Source organism: Protopterus annectens, chromosome 1.part1, assembly GCF_019279795.1.
Source record: "Protopterus annectens isolate FY-2018-M chromosome 1.part1, PAN1.0, whole genome shotgun sequence".
Lineage (NCBI taxonomy): Eukaryota > Metazoa > Chordata > Ceratodontiformes > Protopteridae > Protopterus > Protopterus annectens.
This window is the reverse complement of record NC_056726.1, coordinates 882447792-882469662: the sequence shown is the minus strand read 5'-3', so window position 1 is coordinate 882469662 and position 21871 is coordinate 882447792. Positions and strand designations below refer to the sequence as shown.

The window sequence follows — 21871 nt, the reverse complement described above, 5'->3', positions numbered from 1 at the left end:
TCCTAGCCCTGAGTAGCATCCCGCCATTGCCCAGAATGATACCACAGTATAAGGACAAAATGATTGACTTCAATAATTGGCTAAGCTTCTGGTATCATTCAAAGGGGATCTAGTATCTGTCTGCCTGGGATGACATGATCGACAAACCACGATGCTTTGCAAGAGATGGTTTGCCCCTGTCACCCCTGGGATTCAGGTTACTGGCTAGGGCTCTTGCCACCCCTGTAGTGCCTTTTTTAGGCAAGGTTCAAAGGACAAAACTACCACCATAATGGGTACAAGCAAGTAAAATCTGAAGGTAATGCTACTCAATGCTAGAAGTCTAAACCTCAAGATGCACTCTCTCAAGGCTCTCCTAAAAATGGAGAACATCGATATCTGTGCAGTAACTGAGACCTGGCTCAAAGCTCCAGAGAGCACCCCTGCAATACCAGGCTACAACTCATAAAACACTTTTCAGCCACCAAACTAAGACCGAAACACTAAAGGTGGAGGAGTGTCCATATTCTCCAAGGATATTCACACCTCCAGGCTGGTTGCCCAACACAATGCATCTGAAATTCTCCAGGTGCAACTAACACTAGGCAAGACCGCAATACAAATTGTAGCTTGCTACAGATCCCCTCCCATGCCCCAATATTCTCACTACACCTTTCTAAACATACTGGAAAATATTAAGATACAACCAGACACCCTAATACTGGGTGATTTCAACTACTGTCATTAACTGGGAAAACTACTCGGGTACCAACACCTTTGCTCAACGGTTCTTGGAATTCATAAATTCCAATGCCCTAGAGCAACTAATTCATAGTTCCACCAGGGGTACCAATATTCTAGACCTGGTCATTACCAACATGGGAGATCAATGCTCCACACTAGTGGTCACCCATCATTGGTCAGATTAGACCATAAGCTAATCACCCTTGACATCCACATCCCACCCCCCCTTTAAGGAAACCTCTGTAAAAAACTTCTCTAAAGCCAACTTCATGCTTCTCAAGTAAGAAATAACAAACTTCATGACACCCATGCAGATGGGAACTGGAAGCTCAACTGTTGAATCCTACACTAAGGTGCTGTACGAGCACATTCACTCGTACATGGACCGAGCCATCCCAAACAGAGCCAAGATGCTGTCCTCTAAAAATAGGAAGCCAATCTGGTGGTTCCCTGCCATAAACAAGCTGTACAACAGAAGGAAGAAACTGTTGCAGAAATGAGGAAAAACTCAGGATTCAAAAAACTCCTTCACCAGCCTCAGTAGAAAGCTGAGATCCCTCATAAAATCTTCCAAAGCTAGTTACCAAAACAAAATTGCCAAAGATTCCAAAGACAACCACAAGGCATTCTATAGCTATTTCAAGTATCTAAATGGCAATACTCAGATCTGCTTTGAGCTACAGCAGAATGGCACTAGATATACTGATCCCAAGGATATTGCCAATATCCTGGCATATAGATTCAGTGCCAACTTCACCCCCCTCTCACCCCCTAAAGGGCCCATCTCAATACCGAAAGAATGCCAAATTCCAATAATCACGGCCACTCAGGTAAAAAACGCACTTTCCAAAGTCAAGAATACAGCATCCATGAAACCAGACAACATCCCGGGCTGTGTACTGCATGAACTACAGAATGAACTGGTACCTCACCTATGTGTCATATTTAATCATAGCCTCACCTCAGGCTTCGTGCCCACAGAGTGGCACACAGCTACAGTCATCCCACTCCACAAGGGGGATCCACTTTGGATCCCGGGAACTACTGTCCCATCAGTCTCATGAGCCTGATCTGCAAGGCCATGGAATGTATTATCATGGAACTTATAAACAAAGGCACTGGCAACTTTCAAACACTAGACCCCACCCAGTTTGGGTTTGTGAAGGGCCGATCTTGCCTCCTGAACCTGATCGACTTCTTCAAATCAGTCTACAGAGCCGTGGATGAGGGTAAGATGGTTCACACAGCCTACTTGGACCTTGCCAAGGCTTTCAACACTATTCCCCCACTCTGGAATCATAGATAAACTTACTAAGCTGGGCATTAATCCCTACATCACTCGATGGGTTGCAAACTGGTTTACCGACAGAACACACACTGTAAAAGTAGCCGACTCTAAATCCAGCTCCAGACAAGTGACAAGTGGTGTACCGCAGGGTTCTGTCCTGGGACCACTCTTGTTTGGCATCTACTTCTCTGAAGTACAGGCCAACACTAAGGGAATCTGACTTACAAAGTTTGCAGATGACTGCAATCTGGGAGCCATTATTGAATCCCCAAATGATGTGGATATACTACAAAAGGGCCTTACTGAAACAAATGCCTGGTGCCAGAGCCATGGGCTCAAGCTAAATGCCAAAAAATGTATAGTTGTCCCCTTTGTGAAAAAAACACATACCTGTGTACTACCACATAGGTGCTAGTACACTAAACACTGAAAGTATGATAAGAGACTTAGGGACACAGGTGGACAGTGGTCTCACCTTTGACAACTACATAGCCACAACAGTTAGAAAATTCTTCTACGTGGCACACCTCATCACTAAGGGCTTTTCATCCAGAAAAAAGTAGGTCATTGTCCCTCTATACTCATCCCTCATTAGACCCATTATAGAATACAATGCCCTGTTTGGTATGTACCTCACAAGACATCTGCAACAAATAGAAAGGCTGCAGTAATACCTCACAAAAAGAATCATAGGCCTAAAGCAGATGCCTTATGCTGACTGTCAAAAGAAACTCCAGCTGTACTCTGTCACATATCGCCTTCTCAGAGGCGATCTCTGCCTAACATATAAGGCAATGTCAGACCCGGAGTTGTTGGACATACTACACTTAAAAAAATCCTAATCCCTCTGAGCCACCTGTTCCAGGGATCTTAACCTTGTCATCACGATGAATAGAACATGCTGGAGGGATAGGTTCCTGACCCAGAGACTCCCCATACTCTGGAATAGGCTGCCCATACATATCAGGCAGAGCGCCTCAATGGCCCTCTTCAAGAGGAACCTTGATGATTGGATGGGAGATGGTAAATTCACCCCGGGGATCACATCAGTAGCCCTGCTAAACAGGGGTCCAGGAAAGTAAATATTTGTGGGAAGCAATAGTCAGGGAATCATTATGGCTAGGCTTGTATAGGCCCTAGGGCCGATAGCCTAGTATCTACCTATGAACCTATGAACATATAAGGCCATGTCAAACCCAGAGCTGTTGGGCATGCTACACTTAAAGAAATCGGTGATGAAAAAACAAACTAAGGAAATCAAAAAAATCACGTGTATTTCATTAAATTTGAGACTTGTCTTCAGTGGTGCGTTGGATCGATTTTTTTACACTTAAAGAAATCCCAATCTCTCTGAGCCACACACTCCAGGGACCTAAACCTTGTCACAATAACAAAACATGCTGGAGGGATAGGTTCCTGTCCCAGAGACTTCCCATACTCTGAAATAGACTGCTCATTCATGTCAAGCTGAGCATCTCATTAGCCCTCTTTAAGAAAAATCTTGAAGATTGGATGGGAAATAGGAAATTCACCCTGAGGATCACTTCTGTGGCTCTGCTCGACAGGAGCACAGGAAAATAAATTTTGTGGATGGCGAAAACCAGGAAATATTTATGGCTAGGCTTATATAGGCCCCAGGGCTGATAGCTTAGTACCTACCTATGAACCTATTCTTTCCAGGGCTGCAGGAGACAGGTATCGCAAGGCTGGATGAAAGCCCTATGACCCATTTGTTATTAAACAGTTCACCACTTTCTGACAAAAGTGTTTTGTGGTAGGGAGTGGTCCAGCTTCTTGGACCTGAGAGATGGGCTACCCTCTCTCCATTGGGAGCACTTCCCCTCCCCCCAGTGTCTCTGCCAGACCCACTATTGCAATTTTCCAAGAGGAAGCATGCATCCACACACTTAATTCCCCTCAGTTTACTGGTGCTTTGCATCATAACTGTGCAGGCTTGGCTGTCTCAGTCTCCACTGGGGAATATCTAGTCTTCCTGTTAGGTATCACACTACACGGCAAGCCAAGCCACAGTTTCTCGTGTTAATTATTTTAGTTAGAAGAGCTTCAGAAATGTGGTATTATGTAGTCATCCTCCACACCTTGTTTTTATCAAAGATGGAATGTTACCATGAACAAGTCTTTTATTTATGCACAAGATAACCACTGAGATAGGCTTCAATCAGTCTTGCATCCTGCTTGAGTTCCTTCAGTGAATACTTTTCTCATTGTGTGGCTGTCCACAGGCAGCTCTGATTTTATGTAAACAAAACCAAATATTTAAGTAATGATTGACAACTATACCCTGCTCTAACAAGAAACTGAGTTCTAAGTTTTCCAAAAATAATTTATCTAGATGGTTAACTGATTGTATTAAAATTTGTTATAAAAAGACAATAACATGTTGCCTTCACAGCGTTGAGCTCATCCAAACAGAGAAGTGGCTGCATCTCAGCTCTTTTTCCAAAAAGCATCCTTAGATGATGGTTGTGCATCACTGAATACTTTTGTAAATCACGTTAAGTTGGATTTGATCTATAGATCTTATAAATCTAAGGATTCTTCTGGGGCCATAAGTATGTTACCATGAAGGTGACTACCCAGGAGGATAAGCTTGGACTCAGCCAGATGTTGATGAGGAGGATCCTGTCATAACAGATATGAAAATTATGTTCTTACCATAAAGATATATCTGGTATGTTGATGAGGAGGACCCTGTCATAACAGATATGAAAATTCTATTCTTACCATAAAGATAGATCTGGTTCAGCAGGTCCATCTTCATCAGCTGCACACTTATTACCATCTCCTTTCCCTCTTGCTGACATGGCTTATGGGTCATTTTTAATAAAATGAAGCATACCAGGACCAGGACCAGGAGAAATCCAAAAGTAAAATAGTATGCAAAAGTCAAAGATGTCCAGTAGGCTGAAGTTGTGCAAATATATACATACTTTGATAAAATAACAAATAAAATCAGGTAAGCACTTTCGCAATGTGTTTGCTTCTTCAGACCATAAAATACACATTCAAACAAACCATTTAAAAACAACCATTTGGCCAATCATAATGAAAATATTAGTCATGTGATATAATCAGTAAGTCAGACCTTTTCTTTTTAAAGCAGGTTTTAAAGAGATAGCACTGTTTAGTCCCGAAGACGCATTTGCTCTAAAATCTAGGATCCATTTCAGCTTCAAAAATTAAGTTTCATTACTGACATCACCTTCTCTGATATTAGTATTAAATTGCTGCAAGACCAAAAACTTAAATTTGTGAGTGTCATCAAAATCTAGCACATGCTTAGCTAGTGCATTAGTAGACTTTCCATTCCTTATATCACCAACATGCTCCAGTATGAGCTCCCTAAGGGTACGATTTGTCTTTCCTATGTAGAACATTTCATACGCGATGCATTGTGCCATATAAACAAGATTACCACTGTTACAATCTGCATAAAAATGAAAACTGATGTCTTTAAAGGTCCTAGGATGAATAATAGAGGTAGTCAACCAAATAAATCTACATGCCTTACAAGACCTACAGGCATAACTGCCTTGACGTTCAGATTGTGTCCTAGAAGGCCTAGATTGTTTATAACACAGGCGTTGTTTTAAAGTTTTATTGTTCAAAAGACAAACTGCGGAGTATCACCAATAACTTTGCTTATATTATCGCCCGTCATTAAAACTGGCCAATTCTTTTTCATAATGTTACATACAAAGTTAATATTGCTGGAGTAAGTCAGAGCCATTCTGTTTCTATCAGACTTATTGATTAGCTGTGGACTAGTATGTTGTATCTCAGATTTCTTAGAAATATAAGGGATAACTCCTTTCATATTAACTTCTTCTATGGCCCGCTCTATTACTCCTATACTATGTCCCCTTTGCAATTGTTCAATGCGTAAAGTGTCTAAGGCTCTGCTCAAAGATGAGGCATCAGTATGTAAACTCATTAGTCTAGAAACTTAGTTCTTAACAACATTTCTAGCAATGCGTCGGGCATGCATGCACGTATTATGTAAAATATTATTTTTCTTGCAGGGATTCCTGTACATACTAGTTGATAAGGTGCCCAGATCCTTAATATTAACCATTATGTCCAGAAATTTAATGGATGTCACAGAGCTATGCATAGTAAAACTAAGATAGGAAGTCGTGTTCTGTAAATAATCAACAAACTGATCTAAAATATGGGAGGGCCCTTGCCAAACAAAAAAGATGTCATCTACAAAACATCTGTAGAACTTCACATATTTACAAAATAAAATCTTAGAAAAACAGACTATTTCTCCCACTGAGCAAGAACTAGGTTGGCATATGAGTTAGCACATGCTGTTCCCATAGCCACCCCTAATTTCTGCAAAAAATAGTCAGTTTCAAATGCAAACAATTTATTTTCCAAGGTCATCTGTAATAAAGCACAAATAAGTTCTATCTTAGAATTCATAAATGTTGTCTCAGATACAAGGAACATCTTGATATTGTCAACACTTAAATCACTGGGGATGACTGTGAACAGAGAGTTTACATCTAGGGTTACAACAATAACACCTTCCAAGCTTTTAGACTTATTGGACCAGTCAAACAAATCCTGAAGAAATTGTTTAGAGTCATTCAGGATACTTTACAACCAAGTCTAGGGACTACTTCAACTGCTTTTCCACATAAATTAATAGTGGTTCTGTCAGCCACCCTCTCCCTGACACAATCGGTCAAAGGGATGGGTTAGCTGCATCTTTATGAACCTTCGGCAAGCCATATATCATAGGTATCATGGAATGGTCTGCTGTGAAATAAGTGTATAAATCATAATTTATCTGGCTAGTCATTAATAGGCCATATAAATAGAAATTAACTCTATTAATAATACCAGTAATTTGATATTTCTGTAATTTTAAATATAAACCTTCATCTGTTAACATAGCCATTATTTTATCCGTATAGTCACTCTTGTCCAGCAAAACAATCCCACCTCCTTTATCAGCCGGCCTGATGCTTAGCTGTTGCATCTTAGTTAGTTCACGCAGTGCTGTTGTTTCATTAACTGTGAGATTGTAAAATTCAGTCTCATAGCTCCTAGACATATAGCCAGCTCTTAAGTATTTCTCACACATATTAATAAATGCTTCTACAGCTGAAGAAAACTTTGGTTTGAACACACTAGGCTTCTTAAATACATTAAAAATTTCTTTCCCTTCTGGGAAAGTCACCCCCAACATTAATTTCCTAGCAAACATTCATAAATCCAACAGTACATCCATTGAATTAGTAGTTGTTGCTGGAATGAATGAAAGCCCCTTATTAAGAACTGCAGTTTGTTCTGATGTAAGTAAGAATTAATTCAGTATCTTCCGTTTGGTTGGCGTATCCGCTCACATGTTCTGTCTCCCTTGCCTGCTGTGTGAGCGCCATTTTTTTTTTCTTGTCTTATTGGGAGTGCTTTCTCTAAAAAGACTTGGTCTTTGATTAAAACATTGTCATTAGGAATAGTATTGCTCATATAGTCAGGGCCTTGCTCTCTATAGGCCTTAGGTCTCACTACCGGCTCATAGAGTTGCCACCTTTTAAGCGGGCCAAAGGGTGACATGGGGGTGGGCCAATATGACACTGGCCACACCCCCTACCATGACATCATCACAGCAGTTAAGGGTACGACCAAACATGTTCCCATCCCTCAAAAATAGGGACATATTTTAAATATTACTCTTATAAACTTAGAAAGGTGCTTAACAAGGTTTGTGTTAACATACATTTTCTGAAGGATCTGAAGTCTGAAACTCAAGTGTATGTTATTATTTATTGACTTCAGTCCTCAGCATAGCTCTCAACCAATCGGGAACAAATCTCAACAAAATCAGGGACACTTTTAAAATATTAGTTCTGTTAACTTGAGGCAGTAACAGAATAAGACAGTGTGAATTAATATACATTAATATACATTTCCCAAAGTATAATAAATCTGTAACGTTTAATTATTAGCCTTATTTATTAAGTATAATTCACCACCTTTTGTTCAAAAAGGCACCAGTGTTAGGAAGAATTAATAGGGACAGAGCTGAAATTTGAGTCAAAATCAGGGATATCCTGAAATTTAAGGACAGCTGAGAGGTATGGTCACATTCTGTGAAAATCTGGAGAGAATCTGTACATTCTACTTTTATAATCCAGCTGCAGGTTCCTTTATGCTGAATGGGAGCAGGATACTTTTTTGTTGCAAAAAAACATTTTCCTTCCCATACTGAAGCTATATGGGAGGGGGTGGGGTTAAGAGAGCACACTCTCTATAAAACGACCTAGTATACTGCAAATGGCAACCTTTTCTGCTATTCAGTTACTTGAATTCAGGGTTCTAAGTGTCAGGAACAGTTTGTTTGTTTGTGTCTTTCGGCTTTTCCCGGTTAGGGGTCGCCACAGCGGAACTCCGGTCCACTAATGATTGGCAGTAGATTTTTACGTGCTGGCTTGCCGGGCCTAACGCACAACCTTCAACAAAGGAACGCCCGTTTTTACGCATATCGCCACACAGAAGACGCTCTAACTGAGAATCGAACGGGCAACGTCTAACTGTGAGGCGACAATGCTACCGCAGCACCACCACCGCAGTCTGTCAGGAACAGTAGCATCTATAAATAAAGAACAGTCATAAGAAAACTTCCTATGACACATGAATGAAAATAATAGGAAAAAACTAACCGAAGAACAGTCAAAGGCTGCTTATTCCGTTGTAACGTAGACGGCAGTCAGACTCATATATTAGTTTCCTTGCTGGCTCCAAAAAAAGTGATGATGGCATTAACTGCAATGCCGATAGCATCACCATCACTGCAGTGACTATGAAGTTGCTTAAATAACTTTTAGTGTGTGTGTGTGTGTGTGTGTGTGTGTGTGTGTGGGTGTGGGTGGGTTAGTACCTGTAGCAAAGAGCTCCACAGCTTTGTTTTTTTTTTTTTTTTTTTTTTTTTTTTTAGTTTGTCAGTGGGAAACTTGGATTCAGCCAGGAAGAGACCTACAAAGATTATCTTTGTAGGGCTCTTCCTCACTGAATCCCTGCCCCCTTCATGAGCTGCAGCCAATTGATGCATGAGTCACAAAACCCGGACCTAACAGGGAACAGCTCTGCCTGCAGGTCCGGGTTTTGTCATCTTTGGTGACATAACCAAATTGCCGAGGAAAAACCGTAAGTGTTTGCAGTTCTTTCCATGGCAATTCGACATTGTTGAAAAGTGGGAATTTTAAAGTCCCACTCTTTTACAAAGCGGGCATCAGGATGAGGTTGCTCAACCCATGAGTGTCCCACTGATAACGGGACGGGTGGCAACCTTACCGGCTCAGCTTGAGTGTTTATCATACATTCACTAGAACGAGCAGTTGTAGAAGGGGATGGCTGCACTATCTCTATTTTTAATGTATGCATTTATGCACCAGTTTTTTTTTTGTGGAAGAACCGAAATTTGAAGAGGAAGGTCCTTTTGCAGAGTATTACGGGTAAAAAGGGAGGGACTACTAGCTTGGAAAAGTTTCAGATGATATGCTGCCTAATCCCTAATGGAATTAGTCATGCTGTTGATGAAGATGGAGCCACTGCTTCAGCTCAATCATTATGACAAGTGTATAACTTTCATTTATTAATAGTAGGATCATTCTTATCATTCCTTTCATTATGAAGTATTTTGCTGACCTTTCAATGCTTAAAGAAAAGAAATGAAAAGTGAGAATAACTTGTTGCTTACAAGAGTGCAAGAGCACATTTAAAAGATTCGTTTACATTGAGTCTTGGCTCTAATGGTAAAGAGAAAACACGTTTTCTGGAATAATTAGTAGTGCATACTTTCTTGCAAGCAAATCATATTTCAACTAGAAATGCCATTTCCTGGGCTTTTGAAAAGATGATATACTGTTTTTTTGTTTGCAATGATTTATATGGATGTCATGGTGTAAACCTTGGTGCAATTAGAAGCTTGTATCAGAATGTGCGGTATTCTACTCACTGACTTGCTAGCCTCATAGGTTCATAGGTTCATACTAGGCTATCTGCCCTAGGGCATTTATAAGCCTAGCCAGAGTGTGTTTGGCTTTCGCCACCCATTTTAAATTATAGGTTCATAGGTTCATACTAGGCTATCTGCCCTAGGGCATTTATAAGCCTAGCCAGAGTGTGTTTGGCATTCTAGTTTATTTCCATGTATAGTTATTGCTAGTGAGGGCTCCTGAAAATCTTTACTTATGTTATATAACTACATGTAGCAGCAATCAGAAACCATTATTTTATAGGAACTAATTTCAGCCTCTCATTAAAAAAAATGTTTACACGTTCTCATGTTCCTCCATATTAACATGGATGATTATAGTTAGGTCATGATCATAATTAGTTTGTTAAGTGTTTCAGAAATAGATTATAAACAAAATCATCCTTTTCCCTCAAGAGAGAAGCTTGAGAGGTGAAATTCTTGAAATTAATTTTAAGAAGGTATAACAAACAGGATATGATCAATGGGTCCACTACAAATGGTCTCATGGTAGTAGCTCCCTGGCTGGGACATAGTGATACTTGTACACCTGGGACTTGGGTGCTTGCAGTGGACCCATGATCAATGACCCTGTCATAATTCTTTATGTAAACATGAAGTGTTTGGATGAAGCAGATGAAATGGAAGAATTTGCTCTGACATGTTCATTGTAGCTCACTTTCCTCCTATATCCTTTCTGTCTTATTACTGTTCCTCTATCTAGGCAGCACAGTGGTGCAGCAGATAGTGTTGTCACCTCACAGCAAGAGGTTGCCAAGTTCAATCCTTGGCTGAGGTGCCTTCTGTGCAGAGTCTGCATGTCCTCCCTGTACTCACAGGAGTTTCCTCCAGGTGTTCCATTTTCTTCCCACAAACCAAAGACATGCAGTAGGTGACTGGACACTCTAAACTGGCCGTAGTTGTGAGTGTGCATGCAAATGTGTGATGTGGAAGAATTCCCTCACCAGGGCTAGCCACCTGGCTGTGTAAACCTAAGTCTGGATGATTGTCACTGTTGAAGTGACACCCTGACCCCATGTGCAAATATGGGGAAAGGGTTTGTGGATGGATGGCTGGATGGATGGATGGATGGATGGATGGATGGATGGATGGATGGATGGATGGACTGTCCTTATATCTGATTAGCTAAAAAAAGAATTTAAAGTATTTAAAGTCACTTAAAATGAGATGGTACCAAGGAAGCAATCTATGAATACTTTGAGATGTGCATCCTGACTAGCTTTGTAATTCTATCTGCTATCAGATGTTGTACTGATAAAATATGTTGGGCACAACAATCCCATTATTCAAAGGAAAGCTGACAGTGTAATCTGTACTGCATCTTATAGGTTCATAAGTGTTTACTGGGCTAATGACCACAAAGGCCTTTTTAATCTGGCCATGCATTCTAAATCTCTGACAAGTTCTGATACCCTTGATAAGTGTAAGCATGGGCTTGGGAGATGAACCACTCCCTCCCCAAAAACAGGCAATATGACAGACCTTATCCCCACACAGTTTAATACCTACATTTTACAATCAATATTATCTCTCTTAGACACTAATACATCTAGCCCCCAACCCCTATCCAATCAAAACCCCCCACAGGTCTTCAAGTTTAGTCCAATACCCATCTTGCTCATAAAGAAGTTGCTCTTTAAACTAAAAACTACTTCTGTAGCTGTAGACCAACTACCATCAGACTACCTAAAAATGACCACAGAAGTCATAGCCTTTCCTGTGTCCATGCTAATTAATAGGTCCATAGCAGAAAAATACATCCTATCACTGTGGAAAAAATCCTGGAACTGCGGTGGTGGTGCTGCGGTAGCGTTGTCACCTCACAGTAAGACGTCCTGTTCGATTCTCAGCTAAAGCGTCTTCTGTGTGGAAACATGCGTGAATGGGCATACGTTCGTTTAAGGTTGTGCATCAGGGCCGGCAACTCGGCACATAAAAATCTACTGCCAATCATTAGCAGACTGGAGTTCCGCTGTGGCGACCCTTAACCGGGAAAAGCCGAAAGACACAACAACAACAACAACAACTGTGGAAAAAATCCTACATCATAGCACTGCACAAAGGTGGCACATCTACAGAGTTTAATAACTACAGACCAATAGCAATTCTGTCTCCCCTCTTCAAAATATTAGAGAAATGCATCTATATGCAGCTGATGAAATACCTAACCTCAAATAACCCGCTGTTAGAAACACAACATAGGTTTATAGATTCATAGATGTTTACTAGGCTAACAACCACAAGTCCCTTTTTAAGTCTAGCCATGCATCTCAAATCTCTGACAAGTTCAGATACTCTTGATAAGTGTAAGCATGGGCCTGGGAGATGAACCATTACAGGTTACCTGTGTCCATTAGAGACATAAATACCAAACTTGGGATGAATTTCCGATTTCCCATCCAGTTGTCCAAGTTGCATTTGAATTGGGCTATGGAAGAATTCTGCTTCACAAAGATGGAGAGCCTTTTCCATAGATGGGGTAGTCTCTGGGATAAATACCTATCTTTCCAGCAGGTCCTATTTATATCACAGGCAAGGTTTAAGCCTTTAGAATTGGTAATTCTGGTGCTGTTTATTTTACGGATATGCGGGAAGTCCATCAGAGTGAGGTCTGACATTCATTATGTACTTAAGATGTGGTGAGTGAGGCTGAAGGGATGCAAGGAATTCATAAAAAAGAGGTACTTGCCTTTTCTTACTTCTAGGTTGTATTCACTGAGCTTTGTAGTGATGAACCTAAAATCTGCAGGCCACATGTATTTATTTATTTATTTATTTATACACTTGAGTAAGGCATTGAGCCACTGAAACGAAGAGAGTGGTTTGTAGAGTGGAAAATACTTTAGAACGTGCTTTAGTTTTGCAGAGGTCTCTCCCAGAATGTAACTGCTTATTAGAACCAATACAGTGATGATTTCCACACAAACTTTATTATTAACAATGCTGTTATAGTAAAGCTCATACAGCAGTAATTCAGTGTAACAAGTATTACATTTGGTCATCCATTTCATTAGTATAATGACAGTACTCTGTGTGTTACAATTGTACTTGGTGTCTGTTCAGAAAAGATAATTTCTGCCATGTTATTCTCCTCTGAAATATTATTCTTGTATTTTATTTACAAATAATTTGATGTAGTTGCATCATCGTTATCGTCATCGTGATATGCGTTATCAGAATCTGGACAAAAGCTAAAAACAAAAAAGGGAATTAAACAAATCATCTGAATGACTCTATAAGTACATATTGAATTTTAATTCAGTTGACCATCAGTGCATCAAACACAGTCCAGCAACTACACATTTAGTTGCAGATACTAACAAACAAATTAGGACTGATCACAAAGGTACTCATATCCATACCTTGTGATCCAGACTTCAGAACAGCCCACTACCTAGTGTATTACTACTACATATCAGAAAAGTAACATTAGCAAAACTGATTTTCCAGTTAGTACAATGAATATGTAGTACACATGTGTGCACACATCCCAGCTTCCATGTATTTACCCCATACTGTTTTACTCTATATTCACATAACTGTGTCTACAGTGCAATATAGTGCAAACTGCAGTGTACTCAGCCACATTAAATCATCTACTAACAGAGTAAACTAATAAGCATATCCCGATCACAGACTAACTGCATAGTTGACCCACTGTATTGCAACCATCTAAACAGCTGTAGGTTACTGAATGACAAAATATGATAGCTTTATGACAAGGTGCTTTTTTATCCTTGTCTTATAGTTAAAAAACAGATATGCAGTGAACCACTTAAGTAGACTTTCAAACTGTATGTGCCATTTAACTGAGAAGATACATTTTTAAAGGTACTTATTTTTAAAAAGGTCTTTTGAGAAGATACATTTTTAAAGGTACTTATTTTTAAAAAGGTCTTTATAACAGCTTTTTAGAGGACAAAAGATACCAAAGAAAGCAAATATATGTGATAAGGCTTACTTCCTGCTTTATTTGATGCAGCTTTCCAGATAAATGATTTAAAGAAGACTTCTCTGTTTGTTTTATTTTAGTCAGTGTGAACGTAACCCATGCCCGATGAATAGTCGAACGTGTCATCTGGCACCAAAGACCATCTCATTCCATTATCTTTCAATGCCGTCTGGGTTAGAAACTCCAATTACTCTCTTCCGCATGGCAAGTGCATCAGCTCCAGGAAGACCAGGTCCTGACAGTTTGCGTTTCGGGATAGTTGGAGGAAACAGCAGAGGAAACTTTGTGATGCAAAGGTCAGACAGACAAACAGGAGAACTGATTCTCGTTAAACCTTTGTATGGACCTATGACTGCAGAGATTGAAGTTGATATGTCAGAGTACCTTGATCGTACATTCCAGGCCAAGCATGTGTCAAAGGTCTTCATTTTTGTTTCTCCATACAACTTTTAGAAAAAATGACTTTTGTTATGAAATTTTTGTTCTAGCACTGACTTGATCAAGTAATTACCAATCGTGTTTGTAAAAATTAATAACTTTCCAGTCAACTTACTTACCAAAGAGCACAGCAAGAGTGCAAGTATAATAATGTATGAAATGCAACTTTTGAATATAAAATTAATAAGCAGTATATAAATGCACAGATGTGATATTCTGAAGAGAAAATAGTGTAAATACATTTGTTAAATGTACTATCAATACAGTATTATTAAAAGGCAATTTGCAATTGCCAGTTAAAAACTTTTCAGTGGGCATACTTACCAGAGCAACACACTTTGATTGTAATCATAAAAGTGTATGAACTACAAGTTTTGAATATAAAATTAATCAGCAGTATGTAAATACACAGATGTGATATACTGAAGAGTTAATAATGTACAGTATGGTAAATGGACTAACGATGCAGTATTATATTAAATGGCGATCTTACATTATCAGTGGTTTGATCACTATGATAGTTTACAGACAGGGTATTTAGTAAATGCTGTTTCTTCAAAGTTCTGAGTTGCAGTCCAACATATTGGGCATGTATAGAAAACAGAAATAATATGCAAGAGCACAGTTTTATTTTACCTTTCCAAAGTTTTAAAAGGGTATGTTGTAAATATAAATGGATAAGCATTACAAGAATTCGGATTTCCTCGTTTTAGTATCTTGAGTATTCATCAAAGGCCTGTCAAAGGTTTTTTTTTTTTACTGTCAACAATTGTGGAAATACTTTGAGAAGCTATTAATCAATTAAGATTTATTTTAGGAAGTTTGAACCCCTTTCAGATTTGTTTTAGGCAGTAAGGATGCTCCTCTGATGTCTGCCCCCACATCTACATATGCAAATACATAGCTACCTTAAGTTGTAATTTGCAGTCCTAACATGGCAGAATAATAAGGCAAATCAATGAGTGTTTCCAAATCACCTTGCAAGAAGTTAATCTGTCATAATTAAATAAATTAAAAAAAAAAATCCAAAATTACGGAGTACAAAATGGTAATGATGCAGGCTGAGGTATTCATAAACATTTTACCCAGATTCAGAAGAGGGTTATATACTGTGTTTCCTGTGTATGACCTTGACAGCAACACCATTTATAAAATAAATTAGTGCTACTTTTAAACCATAGTAGCTAGCATGTAAACAGTCATACTAGGGATATAGCCCATGTAGTTACCATGACTGCGCTCATGTACAGTTAGCAAATGATAGTTCACAACCTTCCACTCCCCTGCTTAACTTAGGCTCCTTCATGTACCACACCTCTAGGTAACACCTAAAGTAATGCTGTAAACAGAACTGTGAACCACAATCTGCAATGATATGAATGCACACAATTGATCTAAATGCACTGCACCCACAGACACTAAGCAATCTCATATCCCAAAAGTCCGTCCTCCTACCTATTCCTATGTCCCAGTACCCAAAACAAGTATTAGGTCACCCAGAAACAGTTGCATTATTGCTAACAGTACAGAGAACTGTGGCAGGCAAACAGAACAATGTTGACCTACAAATACTGTAGCTGCAAACACTAGGGAATAACTTCTCCCTCATACACCTTCATCTGTTTAATCGTATGCTCTGTTGTCTAACAACACGACTAATAGGTTCATAGGTAAGTACTAAGCTATCTGCCCGAGGGCATCTATAAGCCTAGCCAGAATGTTAAAGCCAATTCTCTGCTACTGATAAAATAAAACAGTCCCTGGCAGACTGCTTAAGTGAAAGCCACATTACTGATGATATAGGCTTCAGTCACTTTTGAATGTCATATTTTATTGTAATAAAACAGTTTCTATTTATGTGTGTACCAGACCACATTAGGACAGCTGTGTACAACAGCGATGGCATACAGGGTTTATTCCCTGCTCCTCAGTTATAGAACTGATAGATTTAAGATAATTTTGGCCTCCTTGGCCTGGACAGTGGAGCAGGGTTCATTTGTAAATAGTGTAAATGAAGGGACTGGTTCTCTATATATAAGAACCCCTTTGATTAAGCCATTAATGCCTGCGATTGTTATTCATGTAAAGGCTGTTTTTCAGTTATGGATTGCTGAACAGAAAGACACATAATTGGCATTAACAGGTGCACAGGTGGGATTTTCTCTTTCATAAGTATATAGTTGTACCTACATAAACTTCTACACTGCCTACATTCTGTACTCCAGGATTCACAAGTTTGTGAATCATAGACCATGCTGTAATCCCTCTTTCACATACACACTGAGTACCTGGATTCAGCCAGGTATACAGTAGTGTTGGTCAAAGATACAGAACAGAGTATGGCACTACTCAAATGTGTTAGGAAGCTATTATAGAGTGTGTAGGGCTCTAGTATGTAACCTAGACTGTGTACCAGGCTTACACAATTGTGTACTTTGTCTATGAATACCTTTAATTCTCAGTTTAATTAACAATGTACAGTTTAAATATTGGAAAAAGTTATAGTAAGATTATATGAAGATTAGACACTTCTCTCTTTCTCTCTTACACACACACACACACACACACACACACACACACACACACACACACACACACACACACACACTAGCCTGAAGACCCATTTATGGTCAAAGCATACATCTTGGTAAACATTTCTGTAGTACATAAATATATTTGTGTTTGTTACAAAAATAGTATGACTGGTTAATATCATGTTATGTGACATAAAATACAATTAAAACATGCTGCATGTTTACTGGTTAAGAACATTCTGTGTTTTGTAATTTATTTCTTAGCCTGAATTTGAAATATAAGCTCAGCCTAGAAACAAAAATGTACACATTTTTTCAGCAATATGTAATAATATATTAAACTAGTTTCAACTGATTACAATAAATACTTGTTGATAACAGGTATAGATACAAGTTGGCAGGAGCTTGCAGACCAAGAATATATGTAGTTTTTATTAAGCTCAGACATATGCAACTGTAGTTAGAATGCCATTTTTATTAAAGTAGAATTAAAAAGAGAAAAGCATGCTGGGAGTATCCCCTAGTGAACATATAAGATGTAGCACAGTAACAAATGTTGACACAGATCAATCACTATTTAATCATTACCATTTAAATCAATGAAATCCTTGGAAACACTGACCGATCTCATCAGCATGATTTCTTCCCACTTCCATTTCACATTAATGACTCACTCTAACTTCACTAGGCTTTCTCTGTGTGACTAAACATCCATTCTTGCTGCCCTCCTAGATGTTTAAAGTCACTGTTTTTTTTTTTTTTTTTTTGCTTCTAGTGAAACATTTAATAGAGTGTTTCTTAAATCCATGCTGCGGTGGTACAGCGGTAGCATTGTTGCCTCACAGCAAGAGGTTCTACTGTTTGATTCTCGGCTGGAGTGCCTTCTGTGTGGAGTCTGCATGTCCTCCCTGCGGTCGTGTAGCCTCTGAAAGACATGTGTGAATGGGCCTGCCTTTGCTGAAGGTTGGGTGTCGGGCTGGCAACTCGGCACCATAAAATTCTACTGCCAATCATTAGCAGACTGGAGTTCCACTGTGGTGACCCCTAAACGGGAAAAGCTGAAAAAGGCAAACAAGAGTGCTTCTTATATTCACATCCATTTATATAAAAATAACATCTTTCTTAACATTCCTGCTGTGTGTAATTTGTCATTGACTGTGAATTTTCTTTCCGTGAATATGCTTTTGTCATTATTGCTCTTTTTCCATTTGTTCCAGCCTTGTTGTGCTTTTTTTTGGTGCATATAACTCCTTAAATCTGTCTCTATTGGGCTTAATGTAAATACATGACACCGTTTTGCTTTCTTTAATATTGTATTTCTCTTTTCTGTGATGGAAACTCAAAAATCTGAATGCACTACAAGAACTCCAGCACTTTTGATTTATTCAAGGGCATTGTTGCCTGTATGCAGCTGTTTATAGAAACTTATGATTTATAGAAGTGTTATTACCTGTATGAGCATTTTTATGGAAATCTTTGCTGGCATCCTAGTGTCCTGAACTTTAGTCCTTGTTCATTAGTGCAAATTACGGGCTCCTTCTTGTTCCCAGGAATGCTATCCTTCCTCCTAGTTAATATTATGGGTTATAATTACAATAAAAATGAATACACACTACAGGCGTCTTTATTCTTAAATATTCTGTTATTATTTTAAGAAAATTATACAAGGGGTAATGGATGAGGAATAGTTATGTTCTGTAAAGGTGTTTTTCATTGAGACATTTAGCACTATCATACCTCCAAGGATCTCTGTGTTGTTGAAATTCAAGATAAACATGCATTTGTCATTAAAATATTTGCCTTCTGTAATGTTCTTCCGTCTTTCATGTTATATTTCTGCATAGAAGACATTATGCATTCCATGTCATTACTAGATATGTCAATATTGTACAAGACTGTGTTTTTTGCATATGCAATACTACGTGAACCATGTATAAAATATTATTTTCTGCAGGTTGGCATGCAGAATTAGCAAGAATTGTATTTTGCAATTTATTGCAAAATGGGCTCCACCATTTGAATGCAGTTACAAGTGAAAAGTCACTTCACTAAAAGTAATTAATTTAATTTGAAATCTCCATGCAGTGATACTTTATTCGTCATGTAGGCAAGAACAAAGATGAAGAAAAAAAATATTACTTCTACTTTTTGAAGTAATTATTCTCAAGTTAGGAAGTATGACCAGTCTGGAAAAAAAGCATAGCAAATTTGATAGGATCCCTTGCTTACCAAAATAGCTTTCAACCACTACACTGCTGTGATCAATAACACATATTTATTCTATGCCCAGAATCAGATATTTTATATGATAAATCATCTCTTAGATGTATGTGATACATATAGTTTATCATCTACCTGCCTCCTTTGCTTATTAAAATTTCATTGCCACACCACTTATGTAATCAGCATTAAGGTTCTAATAACTAATTCACATCACTCCAGTTATAGTTGCACTATTCACCATTAACAAAATATACAATTACACTGACCAAACAAGAGTGAACTGGCCAAAAATGGGAAATGAAACAAGATGGACAATCAAGGAAAATTATGGATTGTTTCTGTGTGGCGCAAATCTCGCACTCATATATATTTTTTATCAATATATGCCTTAGGAAGGATTATTTATAAACAAGAAAACAGAGATAAAACTAATTTTCTTAACTTTAACAAAGAAATGTAAATGCATTTAAAACAAAATAAGAAAAGCTAACGGGGCACCATAACTATGGAAGTTAGCATCCAAATATCTGTAAAATAAGCAATTTCTGGTATATAACTCATATCCTTCTTATTAGTGATAAAGGTTATAAAATTATTTTTTCATATATCTTAACAAACAAAAAGGAACACCTCTGAACCAATAAACAATAGCTTAGTACTGTGATGGTGAACCCTGTTCAGCATATCATTATTTTCAAAATGTATAGTAGTATTATATATCCCCTTTGTTTTTTTTTCCTGTAAAAAGTCAAAGAATAGCAAAAAATTCAACAAAATAAATTGAAATCAAATGTAAGAATGATTAGGTATACACAAGAAAAATAAGCCCTGCCTACCCACACCTTGGCTGGTCACTTTGTGCATCAGAAATAGGCAAATCTAAGTCACAGATAGAGCAAAGGGCATGGCACAGTCATCATAATCTGTATGGTGTGGGGGGGGGGTTACAGGAGAGCACATCTTTCACAAGGGAAGTGTGTGAGTGTGAAAGCAGAGAAAATAGCAAGCATGCACACTTAAAGCCAGTGTGTCCAGATATGGGCTGTGTGTCCAATGTCAAAATGTGTACAAAAGTGTGTGTGTGTGTGTGTGTGTGTGTGTGTGTGTGTGTGTGTGTGTGTGTGTGTGTGAGTCTAGTGTTGTTACCAGCATGAGGTGTAGTGCGTGTGTGTTTCTGTGAGGACACAGCCATAACATATATGCCAGTACTACACCCTGGCATACTAGCAAACTCTGATCCATGCATGGTAGAAGGTCAAATTTGTTGTCAATGCCCCCACCCATGAGAACTGCCTCCGCCAGGAGTTGCACTGCTAGTTCCATTACCCTGGCTGGAAGTCTGAGTGCTACCTGAATGTGAATTATGTCTGCTGAATGAGCTGTCATCATGACCATGTTCAGGACCATGACCACATGGATGAACTTGCCTGGGTGTAGACACATCTTTTATTGATTTTTTTATTTTTATTTTATTTTACATTTGTTAACCGGGGGTGCCTGACTGGGCCAGAGGTCATTTTTCAGCAGAGGCCCGGGGAGAAAGGCTCCACACAGAAAGACAGTTACAGATACATCTAGGTGCTTAAACAGCATCAGAACCCATACAGGTTTACAATAGACATTTTTTACATTCAATAATAATAAAATAATTAAAAAAAATCATGGTATCAAGTTGTGGTTTGAAGCACAATACATTACAATACTGACATAGTACATTAGATTATTTTTGCAGAAGTTATGGATACAACCTAATATAGGAAAGTAAAATTTCATTAATAATATAAATCATTGCATAGTTTCAAGGTAACCATTTGTAATTAGAACAGAGGTAGTACTAGTTAATGTCTTGGTTTAAGAGTAGTAATTGTTTAGCTTGATGGGGTCAGTATATGTGAGTAAGAGTGAGAATTTAGTAAAGTAAGATGGGCATAGTATATGTGTCTTGTGTGATAGCTCTAGCCTGGGGAGCAGTCAGAGCACTGCCAGCTTTGCTTGAGATGTTGCCTGATGAGGTTTTTAAACGAGGCTTTAGAGGATGTGTTTTGTATGCTAATGGGGAGGGTGTTCCATTTTTAGCCACTGTACTACTATATAGAGAGAGTGTCCAAAGCAATTATTGCTGTTGGTGACTTCTAGTAATAGTTTGCTTTTTAATCAAAGAGGCCTTGTGGCTGAGTGCTGTTGTACTAGATTTTTGAGGGCTGGACACTTATTGGGGAAGTAACAGAGTGACAGAGACAGAGCTGATTATAAGTTAGTAGGTTGGGCAGTTCAAGCCAGTGGAGCTGGTGTACAGCAGTACAGTGATGGGCTCTAGATGTGCAATTTGCACCAAAGTGGGCAGTTCTGTTCTAGTAGGCTTCCATTCTACTTAGGTTAGTTTTATTGAGATTGGTTAGAAGGGGGATGCATAGAGAAGGGTGGATAGAAGTTGGGAGCAAGCAATGGCGGATCTTGTATTGGTGAGAAACGGTTTAATGCAGTAGAGTGATTCCAGTTTGGCATGTACCTTTTTATAGTTAAGTTGAGATGAGTATCAAATTTTAGGTAGCAGTCTGTGGTTATTCATAGTAGCTTAGCCTATACCACTGGAGTGATTGGAGTAGAGTTTGTAGAGTAGATGATGAACTGATTGCTGTTAGAGTTTTTTATTTGAGCTGGTTATAATCATTAGTTGTGCTTTC

The 21871-nt window shown here is 38.7% G+C and overlaps 1 protein-coding gene across 3 annotated transcripts in view; it reads left to right on the top strand.

The window, feature by feature from the left end:
- Positions 1–17201, top strand: part of FBLN7 (fibulin 7) — a 1104237-nt gene extending 1087036 nt beyond the window's left edge. For all 3 annotated transcript variants that reach the window (XM_044078952.1, XM_044078936.1, XM_044078943.1), the window contains one exon: positions 14073–17201. In XM_044078952.1, coding sequence (XP_043934887.1) covers positions 14073–14445 — 373 coding nt within the window. In that variant the 3' untranslated portion in view covers positions 14446–17201. The remainder of the gene's footprint in view (positions 1–14072) is intronic.
- The last annotated feature ends 4670 nt before the right edge of the window (positions 17202–21871 follow it).